The 17780-nt window shown below is 42.0% G+C and overlaps 1 protein-coding gene across 2 annotated transcripts in view; it reads right to left on the bottom strand.

Annotated features, from left to right (window-relative positions):
- SAMD12 (sterile alpha motif domain containing 12) overlaps positions 1 to 17780 on the bottom strand; it is a 184106-nt gene that overhangs the window by 151211 nt on the left and 15115 nt on the right. For both annotated transcript variants that reach the window (XM_068163227.1, XM_068163228.1), the window contains exon 2: positions 15352 to 15530. In XM_068163227.1, the coding sequence (XP_068019328.1) occupies positions 15352 to 15530 (179 nt within the window). The remainder of the gene's footprint in view (positions 1 to 15351; positions 15531 to 17780) is intronic.

The following is a 17780-nucleotide window of genomic DNA, read 5'->3' as shown; positions in this document are numbered from 1 at the left end:
CAATAGCATTGCAATGCCTGTGTAGAAGGTCACCATGGATTTCTCAACTCATAAATAAGTATGCAGAAGACAAGACATGCCACTTATTTTTCAAAGCAAACAGATTACTTCTGACATCAATGTAATTTCTTGCTAATTGCTTTTGAGAAGCAGTTGTGTCCAGTTTTGGACTCCCCAATTCAAGAGAGACAGGGATCTACTGGAAAGAGTCCAACAGAGAGAAACAGAGAAAGTAAAAACCCTCAATCTGAGATTCATGAAGGCCAGCCCCTCTTGGCTAGGGAGCAGCCTAAGTTAGCCAACAAGATACAGGAAAAGCCACAGAGCACAAGTCCCACATTCACACCAAGACCAGCCCAGGCCAAAGAGAAACACCTTTTCTAACTTACAGGAAGCAGCTGTCCTTGCAGGCAACTAAAGAACTCAAAAGCAAAGGAAGGGTCAGAAGCTTGTCCTTATTTTAAAAGGGAAGAGAAAGATGCTGCAGTAGCATCAGTTCTGCTCAAACCCCTGAAGATTTAGCGCTATAAAGGTCACATGGATGGAACTCATCAGACCAGACTCAAGGCAGGGAGGTGGGAAAAGAAGCTAGAGGTTAATATTGTTGCCATGATCTGAACATATCTCCTAGATCAGGCCATTCATGGGAAAATGGGACTTTCCCAGAAACAGCCTGGCAGGCGCCATGTGGGGAGGCTAAGCAGGGTAAGAATGCCAGCCAAGTGACAAATGGCATCTTTAGTTCCAGGTACCATTTGTAAATCCAACCCAAAATGTCCCAGCAACACCTATCTGGGGGAGGCAGTTGTGAGGTGTCACCTCAAAACTGGAGATGAGATTTTCAATAAAAACCTTATGCTCACCTCAGCATGAGGAACTCAGGTCATAAACAAATCACTGTGAAAAAAGGGCTGAGAGAGAGTAAATTAAGCATTGTAAGGAACAATATTAATCTGCTGTAATGTGTTGAGTACATACAATATCTGTACTTTCTGGAGAGAGATCTCTGAAGGCCTGTCTAAATCAGTGTGCTGGGAAGACAAACTGGCCCTGAATAGGAATTGAAAATATTTTAATTACATTTCCAGAAGGAACTCAATTCCATTCTCTTTCTTGGATCACTTAATTGCGGTTTAAGATTAAAGAGAAAAATTCACACTAATCCTTCAGTTTTTGTTTGCAGAAAGACGAGCAGAGTCAGGCAGTGAACAGCAGGCCATTCTCAAGATTCAGTCCTGGGGGCAAATTCATCCCACAAGCGAAAATATAACTCTTGATTAAATTGCTGATGTTCTATAACCATGCCACTGCATAAAGGCACACATAACTTAGAGCATCTCAAACTCCTCAATAGGTTTGCCACGCTGTCTCCTTCCCAGATTAGGGCTTTCATAGAATCATAGAGTCAATAAGGTTGGAAAAGACCTCAGAGATCATCAAGACCAACCTATTCCCTAACACCTCATGACAGCTAAACCATGGCTTCAAGTGCCTCATCCAGTCCTTTTTTGAACACCACCAGGGATGGGGACTCCACCACCTCCCTGGGCAACACATTCCAATGGCAAATTACTCTTTCTGGGAAGAACTTTCTCCTCACCTCCAGCCTAAACTTCCCCTGGTACAGCTTAAGACTGTGTCCTCTTGTTCTGGTGCTGCTTGCCTGGGAGAAGAGACCAACCCCTTCCTGGCTACAACCTCCTTTCAGGTAGCTGTAGAGAGCAATAAGGTCTCCCCTGAGTCTCCTCTTCTCCAGGCTAAACAACCCCAGCTCCCTCAGCCTCTCCTCATAGGGCTGTGCTCCAGACCTCTCACCAGCCTTGTTGCCCTTCTCTGGACATGTTCAAGAGTCTCAATGTCCTTCTTAAATTGAGGGGCCCAGAACTGGACACAGGACTCAAGGTGTGGCCTAACCAGTGCTGAGTACAGGGGCAGAATGACTTCCCTGCTCCTGCTGGCCACACTATTCCTGATACAGGCCAGGATGCTTGCATCATCATCTCAACAGCAGCTTTTGGCAAGTGATATTTTTAAACACAATTGACACATTTAACTTCTTTTCCTCCAGAGAAGGCTTATTTTCTAAATAATAAAAAATTCGGGGAGGTCCAACAACGCTTCAATCACATTAATAAGAAAATCTTCATTTTCACGCAGCTTTTAATATTCATCCCACTGCGGGTGAAGAAATGTCTGCAGGTAAAACTCCCAACTGCATTTATCAGTCCTTTAATTCCTTTCTAAGCAGCATGACATTTTTTTTAAAAACCAAATTCCTATCTATCCAGAAACAGCAGGCACAACTGCAAAGTTGATAAGAAAAGCAAAACTTCAGAACTGCAACGGACTTGCCCAATGTGCTTTGCAGTTTCGTCTCAGGTGACGCTGTTACAGTGTCCTGCAGGTCAGTCGCCAGACTGAATTAGTCTGCTGTATATTCTCCAGTCCCTAGCACTTGTTCAAGGTTTTCATGGTGGAAGCTTCTGCATTGCTCCAAGTTCAAAGTAACACATGTTCACAAGCTAAATCAGTTGTTGAAAAAATTCAAGGGTGGAGGATGTTTCAAAGGAACCTAGTCAACACTTCCCCCCCGCCCCCCCAGTCCCTCAAAAGCCTTCGTTTTCTAATCTCCCAGACATCAGAATTCAAAGAGACTATCTGTTAAGGAATGTCACTGGACCTTTTATATGAAAACGCAGCCAAACACTGTAAATAGCTGATATAAAGAGCTCCATCTACTGACAGGCAACATTTTGACAGACCCAGCCACTTTCCCAAGGAACTGCATGGGGCTTGCAGTTACACGAGCTGTCAAGGAATTCAGTTTTCTCTTGGACATGTGCAATACTTTTCACGTTTTCTTTCTCACCTGCCCTGTCTCTTTCATGCTATTTAAGGTGTTGTGGCTCATGAGACAGCCCACTCAATCCAAGATGCAGCAGCAGTTCTTGCAGTCAGGGTCCCTCATCTTCCCATTTCACTTTGTCATTGAAGTTTCCCACACGGAGCAGCTCTTCCCTTGCGCCTAGCTGCTATACCATCATTTTACAATTATAGACTGACATTTCATCATCAGCTATTTATGAGGACCTGTTTCCAAACCCTACTTAGGCATCAAGGATATTCCACTGAAGTTGAGCACTTCTGAACTGTCCCTAGATGAGATACTATCACTTCATGACCACTGAAAGCTTCAAGGTTTACTTCAGGAGACTAAATATCTTCCTGTGTTCTCTTGGAAGAGACTGCATGGAGGTAGAGGCTTCTTCCTCACTGCAGTTGTATTTCTTTCAACACAGTATTAAATTCTTTTACTATTTCACTCCACAAAACTATTACCAGTTGCACATGCAAAACGAAAAAAAAAAGAATGTCAAAGAGAAAAGGCTGTTTCCTGACAGACAGGAAAGTATTATCAATATCCACAAACGGGTCTGATGCTGCTCTTTTGGCCAGTATAATCAGAAGTAACCTGGGAGGTGCTGGGGGACCTGGGAGTGCTGGTGGATGAGAAGCTCAACATGAGCCACCAGTCTGCACTTGCAGCCCAGAAAGCAAATCACATCCTGGGATGCATCAAGAGAAGCACAGCCAGCAGGGGGAGGGAGGTGATTCTCCCCCTCTACTCTGCTCTGGTGAGACCCCACCTGGAGTACTGTGTCCAGTTCTGGAGCCCCTGTTACAGAAAGAATATGAACATGCTGGAAGGTGTCCAGAGAAGGGCCACGAGGATGATTACAGAGGACAGACTCCTATGAGGACAGACTGAGGGAGTTGGGGCTGTTCAGTCTGGAGAAGAGAAGGCTCTAAGGAGACCTAATTGTGGCCTCCCAGTATCTGAAGGGGGCCTACAAGAAAGCTGGGGAGGGACTTTTTAGGCTGTCAGGGAGTGACAGGACTAGGGGGAATGGAACAAAAATAGAAATGGGTAGATTCAGTTTGGATGTTAGGAAGAAGTTCTTCCACATGAGGGTGGTGAGACACTGGAACAGGTTGCCCAGGGAGGCAGTAGAAGCCTCATCCCTGGAAGTGTTTAAGGCCAGGCTGGATGTGGCTCTGAATAGCCTGCTCTAATGTGAGGTGTCCCTGCCCATGGCAGGGGGGTTGGAACTAGATGAGCCTTGAGGTCCCTTCCAAGCCTAACAATTCTATGATTCAGGAAAGCTGTTTAACATCTTGATCACTACACAAGCATCATCCACTGCAGAAATGCACCAAACTATTACAGCACATTGTTTGGGAGTACTCAGTAGCACTACCTCAGCTGCTTCCTGTGTAAGATTTATGTTCCAATACAGTAAAAGTTAGATTTTTAAATTTAAAAAAATAAATAAATCTATGTTTGGGGAGAATAAAAATAGTAAACTAGAATAACTTCTCTGACATATTGGTTAAAATTCACTGATCCTAAAGGACTTCACTAACAAACACAGGAATCACTTGAGGTAATGAATCTTGAAAGTAGTAAAGAAACATTCATGGACAGGTTTAGCTTTGTTTCACTGATTAGAACATCAATTATACATCTAAAGCTCATCACTTATGTTTCATGCAGATCCCAAAGCTCAGTGAAACTCCTGATACCAGCTTTGCTAAGGGAGAGTTTGTAGTCAATCTGTTTAAACATGTAGCAGATTAAAACCCATTAATGAAATTATGAGAGGTACTTTTGAATAGGTAGAAAAGTTTCAAGTTCTACCTTGTTTTATAGCTCTACTTGAATGTGTTAGCATAGAAAATTTATTCTTTTAGTGTATTTGCATGCAGCAGCAACAACTTTCTGTTTTTATCTCTTTCTCAATTCTAGGATTTATAAATACAGTGGGATATGCAGATGAGTCTGAATATCCCATTGAAATAATTCTTTGCTCTATATTTCATCCTCTGCAGCCAAATTCCCTTCTGCTACACACATTCTACTACTTTGCATGATCATCCCCCTGCTATTCCTGTAGCCTATGCTCTTCTCAACTTTTTCTTTGGGTTCTTTGAGCTCAATCATACACTCCAGGCTATGAGATTGATAATTTTACTGCTCCCCGTTATGTCGTTCATGGAATTATAGCACTGGACACAGAGGGCTGCTACATTTCTCCAAACAAAAAATGTTTGCAATCTCCTGTTTCATTGTAAGTTCACCCAGTTCCCATTTCTTGCATATTAGGAGAAACAGGAGCATTTGGTAAAGCTGGTGGTGTAAAATGAAAACACATTTGGTTCTTAAGGTTACTGGTCTTTTAGACTGATATCTCATGTTCCTCCTAATCTGATTCAGCTTCTCCTTACCTCTATTTAGACTGCACTTGCACAGATTCTTCTCTCAGCAGCAAAAGTAGCAAAGCAGTATTCTCTGTAAGTGCTGCCAGCATGGCAAAGTGATTAAAATGAGCCAAATTAACAAGGAAATGCTGCCAAAGGGGACAGGTCTCAGTAGTAGCTCTTGACCAACTAGTACAGAGTACTCTATTGCTCATAGGAGTCAGAATGAAGTAATTCAGGTAGGTGACAACTCACTGAAGTTGAAGAACTGAACTGTCAGCTTAATAAAATGAGAGAAAACAGAGGTTGGAGATTGAAGCATGCTGCAGGAAATACTCTGATGTGTATTACACTAACACTAAATGGGGTGCTCCATCATCAGCTCAGTTCAGGTAGGACACACTTGTCACACCTGTACTTCTACAGCATCCCTCCCCCTCTCCAATCTGGTAGAATTCTTTGTAAGATTCTGAAGGGAATCAGATTTGTCACCCAAAAAAAAAAACAAAAGAAAAGGCAGGGGGTGGGGATGTGAAAACAATCCACCAACCCAGAACAAAAACCTAACCATTGGGGAAGTATATGAGAGGAAGAGGATGAACATCTACAAAAAGAGTCAAGTAAGAATTTCATCAACACCACCATTTTATTTGCCATCATTGTGCCATGTACAGAGAAGCTAATTTAATTTTCAAGTTAAGTTTCATCTGAACAGATGAGGCATTTGTGTTTTCAAAATCACTTGCAATTTGCACAGCATTATTTCAGGGCACAAGAATATGATGTGCTCTCCTGTGGCTCCTCTTCTCCCCAAACTTCAGGCTTGTTCGTGTAGCCTGGCTTCATTCTGCAGTACTCTTTTGCTGACCAAAAGCTAAGACAATTTCCTTTCCAATTATTCTTTTTTTTGGCTTTTATCAGAGTTTGTTTGTCCCCTGGAACCTGGAAACCAGTGCTAGAGAGAGAAAGTCAGTATGGGGGAGGGGAAAAAAAAAAGGTAATACAATGTTTTCCTCCCAGCCAAAGGCAGAAGGGGCAACACATCCTAATGGACACATACCACTAATTGAACTTCATCTGCATTTGAGAGTTTAATCTACATGCTGAACACCTACCTGACCTGAGCATTTCATTTGATGTGGTTCTTTTTTGTTTCCCCCTCTCCTTCAAAAATACTGTTGAGAAATGAAAACCTTCCAGAAGTAAATAATTTCAACAGAGAGTAGGAAACATGAAACAACAGCTATGGAAAATAAAGCTGAAAATTATGAGGGGAATAAAAACTTTGCCAAAATAATCTGCTACTGGTTGCTGTGGATAATTAACTACAGCTTGCAAGGCATGAAGTAGCCTTCTCTACAGAAAAAGAGTAACGAGAGTTTAATAAGCATGAACCTTAACAAGCACTTCAGATTCTTCTACAGTCAACAAGAAAGGTTTCAGGAAAGCTTAGTACATGAAACAATGCTCTTGGTTTTCCTCATCAACTTCACAAATCACCATCTCATGCTGAAATGTTGACAATTAAGGCATTTGTTCTTTAAGGCAAACCTGGGAATGAAAGGAAAAAGCAAGTCCCATATCTGAAGGAGAACATCCAGTTGTGACACTGCAGAAAAGGTTATTCTATTTAACCAGCAATGATATTGATTATCTTGAAATGTATCTCCAAACCTGTACAAAAGCTTTATTTAGCTAGAAGGCTGTGTTATCAGCACTGGTTTGCTGAAGTTGCCTCACATCTACCTTTTCCTAATGAAAACACATTCACAAAATCCTTTGCAATCGAAAATGTGCTGCTAAGATCGAAAGCAATCAGGCTCGAATGAAAGATGAATTAATAACAATTCCAAACCCATTAGATACAGACTCTATTGTCATGCTTTTGTTTAAAGCAAGGGAAAAAAGGCAAAAGAAGTTGAGGGTGTCTAGGTCAGCAAAGTCATCAGTAGTTGATGGATGCACTCATAGACATTAGAGAAAAAAAGAAAAGAGGCAGAACATAATACCCACTTATAAGCTTGTCTACATCAAGGATAGAAAAAAGGCCTCAAGATATGCACTAACTCTACCCTGTTCAGAGCAGAAGGCTCTCTATTTTTAGATATGCATGTCAAGGACACATTTAACCCTAGAAGTGCAGCCTGATGCATCATCACAATATTAATTCCTAGACACTGGTGGAATGAGAAATGTTCATTCTGAGAACAGCCCCTACCAGTAATAACTACAAACTCTAGAAGAGGAGGTAAGGCAGATGGAAGAACTGATGATCCAGACCGTGTTAGTGATTGCTAGCAGTTGTGTGGTAACCTCAAGATAGGCATGAAAGGCAATGTTTATGTTGCAAAAAACAGCCAAATTAACAGCTTCCTATAATCCAAAACAGTGGCCTTGCTCTCTAATCCCAACAGCTCAGGCTGCACTCTAGCTGACTCTGCTGTTACAGCTCTTGCAGTTGTAAGGAGAAGGGTCATATCTGTGAGGTGCTGTGGGATATGAGATGGGAACAGCTGCCCCCTAAAACCTTTGTGGAGCTTCTCCAACTACACACTCACAGTCAGACTGGTGGGAAGCCCTATGCAGATCCTGCTGGTTATTCAATCTTAATCAGGCATAAGTAGGCTTTAGTAACACTGCACTAGTACGTCCCCGTTTCAGGCAACAGTTTGCAAAACAAGATTGAATACTACATGAGCCTTAACTGGTCACAGCTAACTCTGGGACTTCAGCAAACTCTCTGTTCTCCATAGAGGGGGCAGATAGAGAAAAGATACAGCCTCTAAGGGTATCCAGACCAGTTTGGCAGGTGAAGACTGCCCTGGTGGGCAGAAGATGGCTATGTGTCTGCCTGTAGAGTCTCCCAGGGCTGGCAGACTGAAGATGACGAGTGGTACGCTTAGAGAACAGGAAAACATCTCAAGTTTGCATGAAAACAACAAGGGAGTCCAGAAGCTAAAAATAAGTAAATAGCCTAGAACCAGAAGGCAATCTCTTTTCTCTTCTTAAACTGTGGATTTGTTGAAGAAATTGGACTGACATTCCTTAATCTCTTAAAAGCAAAGTCCTTGTGAAGTTTGATGCCACAATCACCAACAGCGTTTGTCTTATCCAAGTGCTAAAGGCCATAGCTACACTTTGACACCTTCCAAAAATCAAAGAAACGTTCTGTTGCACTGCCTCCTCCCTCCCTCTGCTCTCCCACTTGCAAACTTGTAATGCTTCTTTCAGTTCATCATACCTGGATATCACTCTTAGTTTTGAACTATACCCTTTCAAAGGCCTAGAGTCATTAATACCAATATAAAAGCTTCCTATCAACATAACTAGAAGCACTCAAGCACTGGAAGTAGGACACAGTCATCCTCAGGGTGAATGACTGTACCAAAATTTCACATAATGGCATCACAGCCAAAGAAACCTCACACTACTTAGAAATCAACTGATCAAAAAAAAAATAAATCAGAGAATTGCCTCATTAAACACAACATTCTCCTTACCTTCTGCTGGCCCCACAGCTAATACACAGCATCACAGAAAATGCCTGCTTTAACATTTGGGAGTTGTTCCTCTGCTCCCTGCAGTGGCATATCAGCTACACAGTAATCTGCAGCTGACTGTGGAACAGAGATGAAACAAAAACATTTCTGACTGAAGTCCATGTTCAGAAATAGCTAAAAAGAATGAGTATTGCAGTGTGAAATGAAAGCATACTTTAAAGTCTCCTTGATTTCAGAGGTTATTACCACTGGCATTTTTGCAGTTCCTAGAGGTCCTAAATGAGAGAAGATATCCCTCAGAGTGAAATGCCACACACACCCCAGTCTCCATTCACCAAATACTTCCAACAAAAATCAGCAGCATGACAAGGCAAATTACCAGCAGAGGCCTTCACCATGACCCACCATGGAAACCAGCTGGACAATCTGTCCCATGGAGAGGAATGGGAAGAGGCAGCAATCCTGCTACTGCATTTCTCATTCTCAGGCAGCCTGACCAAGCCAGTATTTTTTGGTTTCCAACAACACACTGCAGAGCTTTCAGACAATTGATTTTACATACCTACACATGCAAAAGACACAATCTTGGGGGCAAATGTATTCCAGTTTACTACAGAAGCAGTAGTTTACCTGGTCCTAATTATCATCATCATTCTACAGTTGGAAAAACTGAGCCTAGAAAGCACACTTCTGCTGAAAGGCTTCTAAAGTTCAAGACCAATTAAGAGAGAAAAATTAAACACACATATTCCAATAATTTTCTTTCAATCCAAAGTCCATTAATAACCATTTCAAAATCAAACATAGCAGCTGGCTAGCTAGGAAGGCAGAGGACAGTAGTGAGTTTGAGATCTGAATGCCTATAGTGTCACTGCACTGGTTAGGCCACACCTTGAGTCCTGTGTCCAGTTCTGGGCCCCTCAGTTTAGGAAGGATGTTGACTTGCTGGAAAGTGTCCAAAGAAGGGCAACAAAGTTGGTGAGGAGTTTGGAACACAAGCCCTATGAGGAGAGACTGAGGGAGTTGGGGTTGCTTAGCCTGGAGGAGACTCAGGGGTGACCTTATTGCTCTCTACAACTACCTTAAGAGAGGCTGTAGCCAGGCAGAGGTTGGTCTCTTCTCCCAGGCAACCAGCACCAGAACAAGAGGACACAGTTACAGATGTGAGGCTGGAGGTTAGGAAGAAGTTCTACACAGAGAGAGTGATTGCCCATTGGAATGGGCTGCCCAGGGAGGTGGTGGAGTCACCATCACTGGAGGTGTTCAGGAGGAGACTTGATGGGGTGCTTGGTTGCATGGTTTAGTTGATTAGGCAGGTTGGATGATAGGTTGGACATGATGACCTTGAGGGTCCCTTCCAACCTGGTTTATTCTATTGTATTCTATTCAGTCCCCAAAGAACAGATTTAGCTGAGCAGCACCACATCAGATGGAGTCTGATCCCTCCCCACACTCCTCTAAGCTTGCTGACTAGATCTCCACCAAATGTAATAGGAGTTTAGACATCTAGCTTACACAGAGAAAATTTAAGTTGACTTCATCAGCAAGCTCAATTCCACCCACAGTCACTGAGGAGAAGACAGATTCCACTCTGCCCCAGGCCACCCTTTTTCAGACTCTCCTAATGAAATTCCTTCCCTGCTCAGAGCACCTCTGCACTGAGGGAAAGCATGACAGGTTGGTAACACCTTCAGATATTATCAAGGCGATTACAGTCCCTCCCCCTTTTGTGATTGTGACATATTTCACACTCAGTGCTCAGCAATTATGCTGTTTCTCAAAATGGAAAGGAAAGAAGTTCCCACTCGTAGAAAGAAAGGTAGAGTACAGCAACTGCTAATCAGTTTTGTCAGAAGTGTCCAGCAAACACATGTGGCAGATTAATGAAATTATTGTTATTCCTCAGGTGAGATACACTATTTGCAGACCCTGCAGTGGAGCATTAAACTGCTTTCCCATTTTAAATGCTAAATTGGTTCCATAATACATTTTGTAATCCCTCTAATCACCATGCTATTATTTTCAATATGGGGCAATTCTGTACTTTTCCCTCCCCATCGAGGCAGCTGTGTCATTAAAATACTACTTTATTTTTGAAGCAACCTCTGTGAAGTCACTTCAAAGTGAAAGCTGAGGGTTTGCATGGCTTTGTGGAGCAGCTTCACAAGGAGGCAAGCAGCAGAGCTGGCACTTTAAGAACACTCAGCATCCACATGCTGTATGGAATTGCTTTCTCCTTTAAAAGTCACTCCATCTTTTTAGCTGTATTTCTTTTCCCCTGAGAAGAAGTTGTTAAATAATAGGTCTGTGTCTACGTTGTCTATAGCATTAGAAATCCCATTTATTTCTAGAATGCTACTATGGCTTTTTACTGCTTATGTTTACTAATACCTACTGCAATGTAGTGGGAAAACCCAGGAATTTCACATTGATAGCTTTCACAGGACAACAGGAGTCAGATCAGACTATGCTTCCCTCCTTATGCTACCTCAGCTGCCTCTTGGTAACCATCTGCTCTTGCCTGCCCTGTATGAGGACTGCATTCGCTCCCTGCAGCAGAAGCCAACACTTTGCTTTGCATTTGTACAGCCTCTAGCCTGCCACAGGGCCACAGACTGCACCACTTCCCGTGGGCCAGCTCCTTGCCATGCTTCACATGCATGCTCCGTGTGCATATAGCCACCAAAAAATGCTTTCATCATTGAGTGATTATTTTTCAGTGAAAGTCCAATTGTAAAAAGCCTGACAAGAACATTTCTCTTCCTATCATCTGCTGGGCTGAACTCACAGATAGATCACACTTGCACAGATTAATTTCATACAGGATCCTTTTAAATAGTTTGGAAGATCAATCAATAGTGGTCTTTGTGAGTAAACTTCGTTTCATTTATATCCATCTGAAGATGTAAGTATTAGTCTGAGCTAATTATTATTGCTGGAACGTGTCCAGAGAAGGGCAACAAAGCTGGTGAGCAGTTTGGAGCACAAGCCCTGTGAGGAGAGGCTGAGGGAGCTGGGGTTGCTTAGCCTGGAGAGGAGGAAACTCAGGGGAGACCTTATTGCTGTCTACAACTACCTGAAGGGAGGTTGTAGCCAGGTGGGGGTTGGTCTCTTCTCCCAGGCAACCAGCACCAGAACAATAGGACACAATCTCAAGCTGTACCAGGGGAGGTTTAGGCTGGATGTTAGGAAGTAGTTCTTCATAGAAAGAGTAATTGGCCATTGGAATGTGCTGCCCGGGGAGGTGGTGGAGTCACCATCACTTGGGGTGTCCAATAAGCAAATGATCCCACCTTGTGACGGGATGTGAAAGAGAAAGAAATGACTAACAGTCCTTTGCAGATGCCCTTCTTTTCCCTTCACTGTCCTGAGCAGAGCACAACTAACTCCAGGAAGATCTCCCACTTGGACGTGGCTCCTGTTGGGGCAGATGATATTTCAGAATCCCCAGGCATGCAGCCAGGGCTAGCAGGACAAACAGGAGAAGCCAGATCTTCTATGGTAAATGCAGAAACCCAACCGCAAAAAATGTGGGCCTTCATATTACACTATTTATTACAAGAATGGGTGATTTAGCAGTGGGGAAAACATACTACAGCAGGAACACACTTGGATTGTGAATAGACATTTGTTGTCCAATGATAATATGGCTTACAGGACCCCAGAGGTTAGAGATGCTGCTTACTTTCCTGGCTCACAACTGTAAATTCTGAACCAAGCAGCTACATTCTGCACCACAGGTAGGGATACTCCAGTACTTCATTCACCTCAGCAACACCCCAGAGTGATAAATAAAACACCAGCCTCAGCTGCTTGAAACGTGCAGGGTCACCCAGCACTCTTAATTTGTATTATAGATATATATTGTCAGAGTCTCCCTGGATTATGCACATCAACTGAGACATGAATAATCTTGGCCTTTCCTGGACTTGCTTACATTTGTAACAAAGTTGTTCCTTAGGGAACCAGCTGAGGGAGACTAAGATCACTGTTCCATTTGCCTTTAAAATTCTACCTTAGTCTATAAAAAAATTAAGAGTCTGCACACAGCAAAAACAACTGCATGCATCCCAAATACAGAAACAAACACTTGTGCTCCCTGATTTACATTACAGGAGCTGCATAAAAAGGAACTTAAAATCTCTAGCCCATGACCTTTCTGCAAGTCCATAGCTGAGGACTGAAAAAGAAGGACTCACTATGCAAGAATGAAGATTTTGTTTGTTTCTTTGCACAGCAAAACCTCAAAGCATCCAGTGCTGAAATTGGTCCCAACGAAGACAAATTAGAAAGCTAAAAGCAGGTAAGATGGTCTACAAGGCATCTTAAGTTGTATTCAATCTAAGTCTGGCTGCTGTATGAGGCACGTGTGAACATTATTTGCTGAACACATAGGATTGCAAAGAAGCTTTTTCAAAAACACCTGAGCAATGAGAACACATAAACCAAACTGAACTGCCCCTGAAGTTTTATTTACAGTATTTTCCTCTACTCCTGTTCGTTTTCCCACTTTCCAGATATGACTGCATGGATAAAATTTCATAATGACAGCTTAATGCAACTCCTACAGCCATACAAGTTACCAAACCAACTCTACATTCACACTTCAGAGTACATAGCAATACAATTTTTACATTTTAAGGGGAAGACATGCCACCTTGGGTTACAACATCCAGATGAAAAACAACTAAGTTAATACAAGGCATAAAGAAATCGAAGTTACTAAGAAGGCAGCAACACATTCAGACAAAAAAAGTCCACTTCATTAGTGTGATATTATTATGCCAACCTTATTCCATCCAGCAAGATGTTTAATTTTATTTGGTGGTTTGTTTTGGTTTTACATCTGAAATATGCCCAACTTTCTGAAAAAAAGCTGCTGAAATCATGTAGGAAACCAACTGGTTGATTTCACTAGTTTAAGAACACTACTGCTCCCCCTCTTCCCCACCCATCTCCAGCAGGGACAGCATTGGAAACCATCTTCTATTTGTCACTCCAACAAGTACAGCTCAAATACATTAAACCATCGATATATTTCATCCCGATTTTCCACTAGGATTAGGTTGTTTTAAGAACAAAAGCAAGCTTGATCTTCCTGTGCTCAATGTCAATTATACATAAGCCCATTTTCAACTGGAAGTCCCACTGCATCTTTCAGCTGCTTCACGTTGAAGCTTGTAAGGATATCCTCCAAGCTTACGATACCTCTTCAGCTTTCAATACAGGGCAGGTTTTGATCTAGTGATGTTGAAACACAGGCAGAGTTAGCTTGTCTTTCTCTGTGAAAAGCTGGATAAACGTGCTCTCAGCTGAGCTTTTCCTTAAATCCCATCCAAAATTTGGTGGCCTTGCTACCAAATGGAAAATTGAAAACCATAAGCACAAAGCTGTTCTCCAAGGAGTTGGGATAAATCAGCAATGTGCATGATAACTGGCCAGAAAACTGACTGCAAGGATCCAGACTTAAAACAGAATCAAATGAGTTTAAATTGGACTAAATTAGAACTAGATTATTATTTTTTTTTTAAATCAGGTAAGATCAGATAAAAATCAGAATGAAGAATTCATACCAAGCCTTGATTACCCAGGCTACTGCTCAAAACAGTGAATGCTATTTCAAAAGTGGAATCCATCACAACTCTATGCATACTATTTCTTAGGTTTATTGTACTCATGACACTAGGAAATACTCTTACTTGTTCAGCTACTGAATTAATTGTTACTGCTTTTTTTGGACCTTAAAAAAAAAAATAAAGGCACTGATTTTGTTTGCTCTATTAATTCCCAAAGTGTCAGATTCAGTAAAAACTCTGCAGAAATTACCTCTAAGACCTTGAGTTCAGGACTTTAAAGAAGAAAAAGACTTGATAAGGCTTTCAGAGTTTTTTTTTTTTCATTATTTTTTTTTACATTCTCTTATTTTTCAATTCTAGTTAAAAACAAACCAATATGGCAAATTACTGTCCTATAACCAAAGTGTCTGGAGCACACACTCTCACCTACATTTGGGAGCCACATCTGCTGCACACAAACAGGAAACGGCAGCATATGACCGAGAACAGACACTTCATTTGTCTTCAGGAATTCACCTCTGAAGTATGTTTATTCACTGACATATCAGACACAGAAGAACTGACCTGGTATTTTACTTAAAATTAGTGAGCAGTTCAATAAAAACTCAGTTATCCATATAAAAATCCATATACCCATGACCGTAGACCCTTTCTCTCCCCTCACCTGCTCCAAGGAAAAATAAACAAGCAAACAAAAACTACTCAAGAAAAACCATTTATTCCCATTCTGGTTGTTACCAAAGTCATGTGAAAAAAAGAAGTCTCCATAGTGCCTGAAAAAGATTCCATTATTTCAATTATATTAATTTAGAGAAACATAAAATAGTGCAATGTCCAACATGTATGGGGGCTAAAGCTCCAAGGTAATACCCAGCTCCTGTTATACCCACTTCCTCCCTGTTACTTTTGCATCTTTAGGTCTTTAACAGGATGATAGATGTTTTTTAAGCAGTAGCCAGGATTCAGGAAGCCTGTATTCTTTAAGACAAAATAACTATGAACCCATTTCTACCTACCTTAGATATTTCTTGCTCCACTTGTTGCCTCTTGGGTGTCTCTTTCGACTCAGGCCCTTTTGGAGTACCAGTATTCTTAACAGAAGGTGATTCAACTCCTTCCCCTTCAAGTTGCAGATTAATACCTTCTGTGGGGACAGGGTGATCAATACCACTTGGATTCAGGTTGCAATGGATAGCTGGGGAAAAAAAAAGGATGAAAATACTGCTTAGGAAAGAAGTCAATGTTACAAACATTGGTCAAAGTACTAGGAAACATTACACAGTAAGCAGAGTCATGTCAGATCACTGCAAAAGAGCTCTCTGTGTTTTGACAGGGATTCAGGGCAAGGTATTAGAGAAAGAAAATTAGAGGCCATGAAACACTCTGTAAAGCTATTCAGTGTTGAACTCTGGATTCACTACACATCCAAGACTCTCAGCTTACAGTTTTTACTGGTGTAGGACAGAATATCCTATGCATTCAGTGTTCAGCCATAGCTTTTTCTCTTTTCTAGGCAAGCAAGTTCTTTTTTCCCTATTACATTTTCAATTACCACAATATTCTAGGTCCTAAACAATGTGAGCTAAGTAAGCTGTGCACAGCAAGTCAGTAAGTCAGTCTCTGCACAGAGTAATGACTTACCCAGCTGATTATCTCTCCTTCAGCACTTTCTACCACTGCCAATTACCACCTACACTACCCTAATAAGCAGGAGGGATGCACTCTCTAGGAGCATATAATGAGGTGTGGACTAATGGCAGCAGAATGAGGGAAGCAGCTAGAGGGAAAAATAAAACAGATGCAAACCATACTGGAGAAATGCACATTTAGAACTATGGTAGTACTTTAATCTGTTTCTGCTCTAAATTTCACAGTTCCAGCACTCACATAGGGAGTAGACTTAACAACCTTCTTGGCACGTGTAGAAAATGTTAAATGTGTGGATCCTGCTACAACCTCCCCTTGCTGTGACTATCTGACCTCATTCATGTTTATAAATACACAAAGGGTGAGTGCCAAGAGGATGGAGCCAGGCTCTGCTTGGTGATGCCCAACGACAGGACAAGGGGCAATGGTGGAAGCTGTGGCACAGGAGGTTCTATGGAAACACAAGAAACAAATTTTTTTTACTGTGAGTGTGACAGAACACTGGAACAGGCTGCCCAGGGTGGGTTGTGGGGTCTCCCTCTCTGGAGATCCTGCCTGGATGCATTCCTGTGTGACCTGGTATGGGTGATCCTGCTCTGGCAGGGGGGTTGGACGGGATGATCTTTCGAGGTTCCTTTATTCTGTGATCTATCTCCTCTAGATCATATTTACCTACCAGAAAGAAACAACTAATTACTAAAGACGTCTTTCTTTATCCTCCAGACAGATTTTTTTCACAGCCCAATGAGGATGGAAAGTGTCCTATTAGTAGTCAAACTACTCCCTTTCATAAAAATAGGGTGTATCCTAACTAACGTGTAAAAGTCCTCCCAGCACATCCTGCTGCAGCAAGTGGTGGAACATATCAGCACTTGATATGGAACACAGTCCATAAAGATCCTTCCAACTGTTTTCTTCAAAGGTGTTTCCTAGCTGAATAGAAAGACTCCTAAATAGACCTTTGAAACACTAACACACCTGAGCAGCATCCAGGAACAGGCAGGTTTTGGCTGTCAGCTCTCTTCCAGTGCTGAAAAGAAGTCACAAACCATGGTGATATTTGACACTACTCTGAAGAAAACTGCCAGCATCCAGCTTCCTGTTGACTGCAACTCCTCCCTTCCCAGTCCCCCCAAACAGTACAGATTATGGAGAAGGGTTGCAGGCAATGGTCAAGGAAAGCCTTCTGGGTTACAGCACTGATTCATCACTCATTACAGGAAGCAAATGATCCAGATTTCTGACAACATAGGAGCATAAGCATCACCTGGATGGCTTTAAAAACAAATTACATGGCAAGATGGCGCTTGTCTCTTAACCCATCACACTTTAATAAATGCTAGTACTGTTTCAGCCATGCCTAACTTTGTGCTCCTTCAAGATAGAAAAGAAAGGCTGCTAGTTATTACACACACGGCCATTACTTTTCTACTGAAAAGAGGTGACTGGTTAAAAGTAACACAGGCTGCTTCAGGAAAGACTTTTCCACTGATGCTGGTTTTGGGGGGAGGGACACAACATTTTACTTTTTCCTAGAGATTGAAGAAGGAAAGACTTCATCTCTATCCTTCTCCCTCAACATGATACTGGCTTACCACATACTTGCACTTAATCTGTCCCTTAAGGAAGATGCACCAGAACAAAAGCTTTGGCATGGGGAGAAGGCGGATTGAAGGGTGAGATGAGAAAAGAGCAGAGGTGAGGGTAATTATCTCAGTCATTTGGCAAAGCTAATCTCTCTTTGTCATGAGCCATTTCTGCATAGACAGCTCTTGCTATCCTCCAATTCTCAGCTACA

The sequence above is a fragment of the Melanerpes formicivorus genome, unplaced genomic scaffold (genome assembly GCF_026170545.1).
Source record: "Melanerpes formicivorus ecotype bairdi unplaced genomic scaffold, bMelFor1.0.p_v2 SCAF_71, whole genome shotgun sequence".
Classification (NCBI taxonomy): Eukaryota; Metazoa; Chordata; class Aves; order Piciformes; family Picidae; genus Melanerpes; species Melanerpes formicivorus.
Note: the sequence above shows the minus strand (reverse complement) of the source record. Positions and strands in the feature narration are given on the sequence as shown.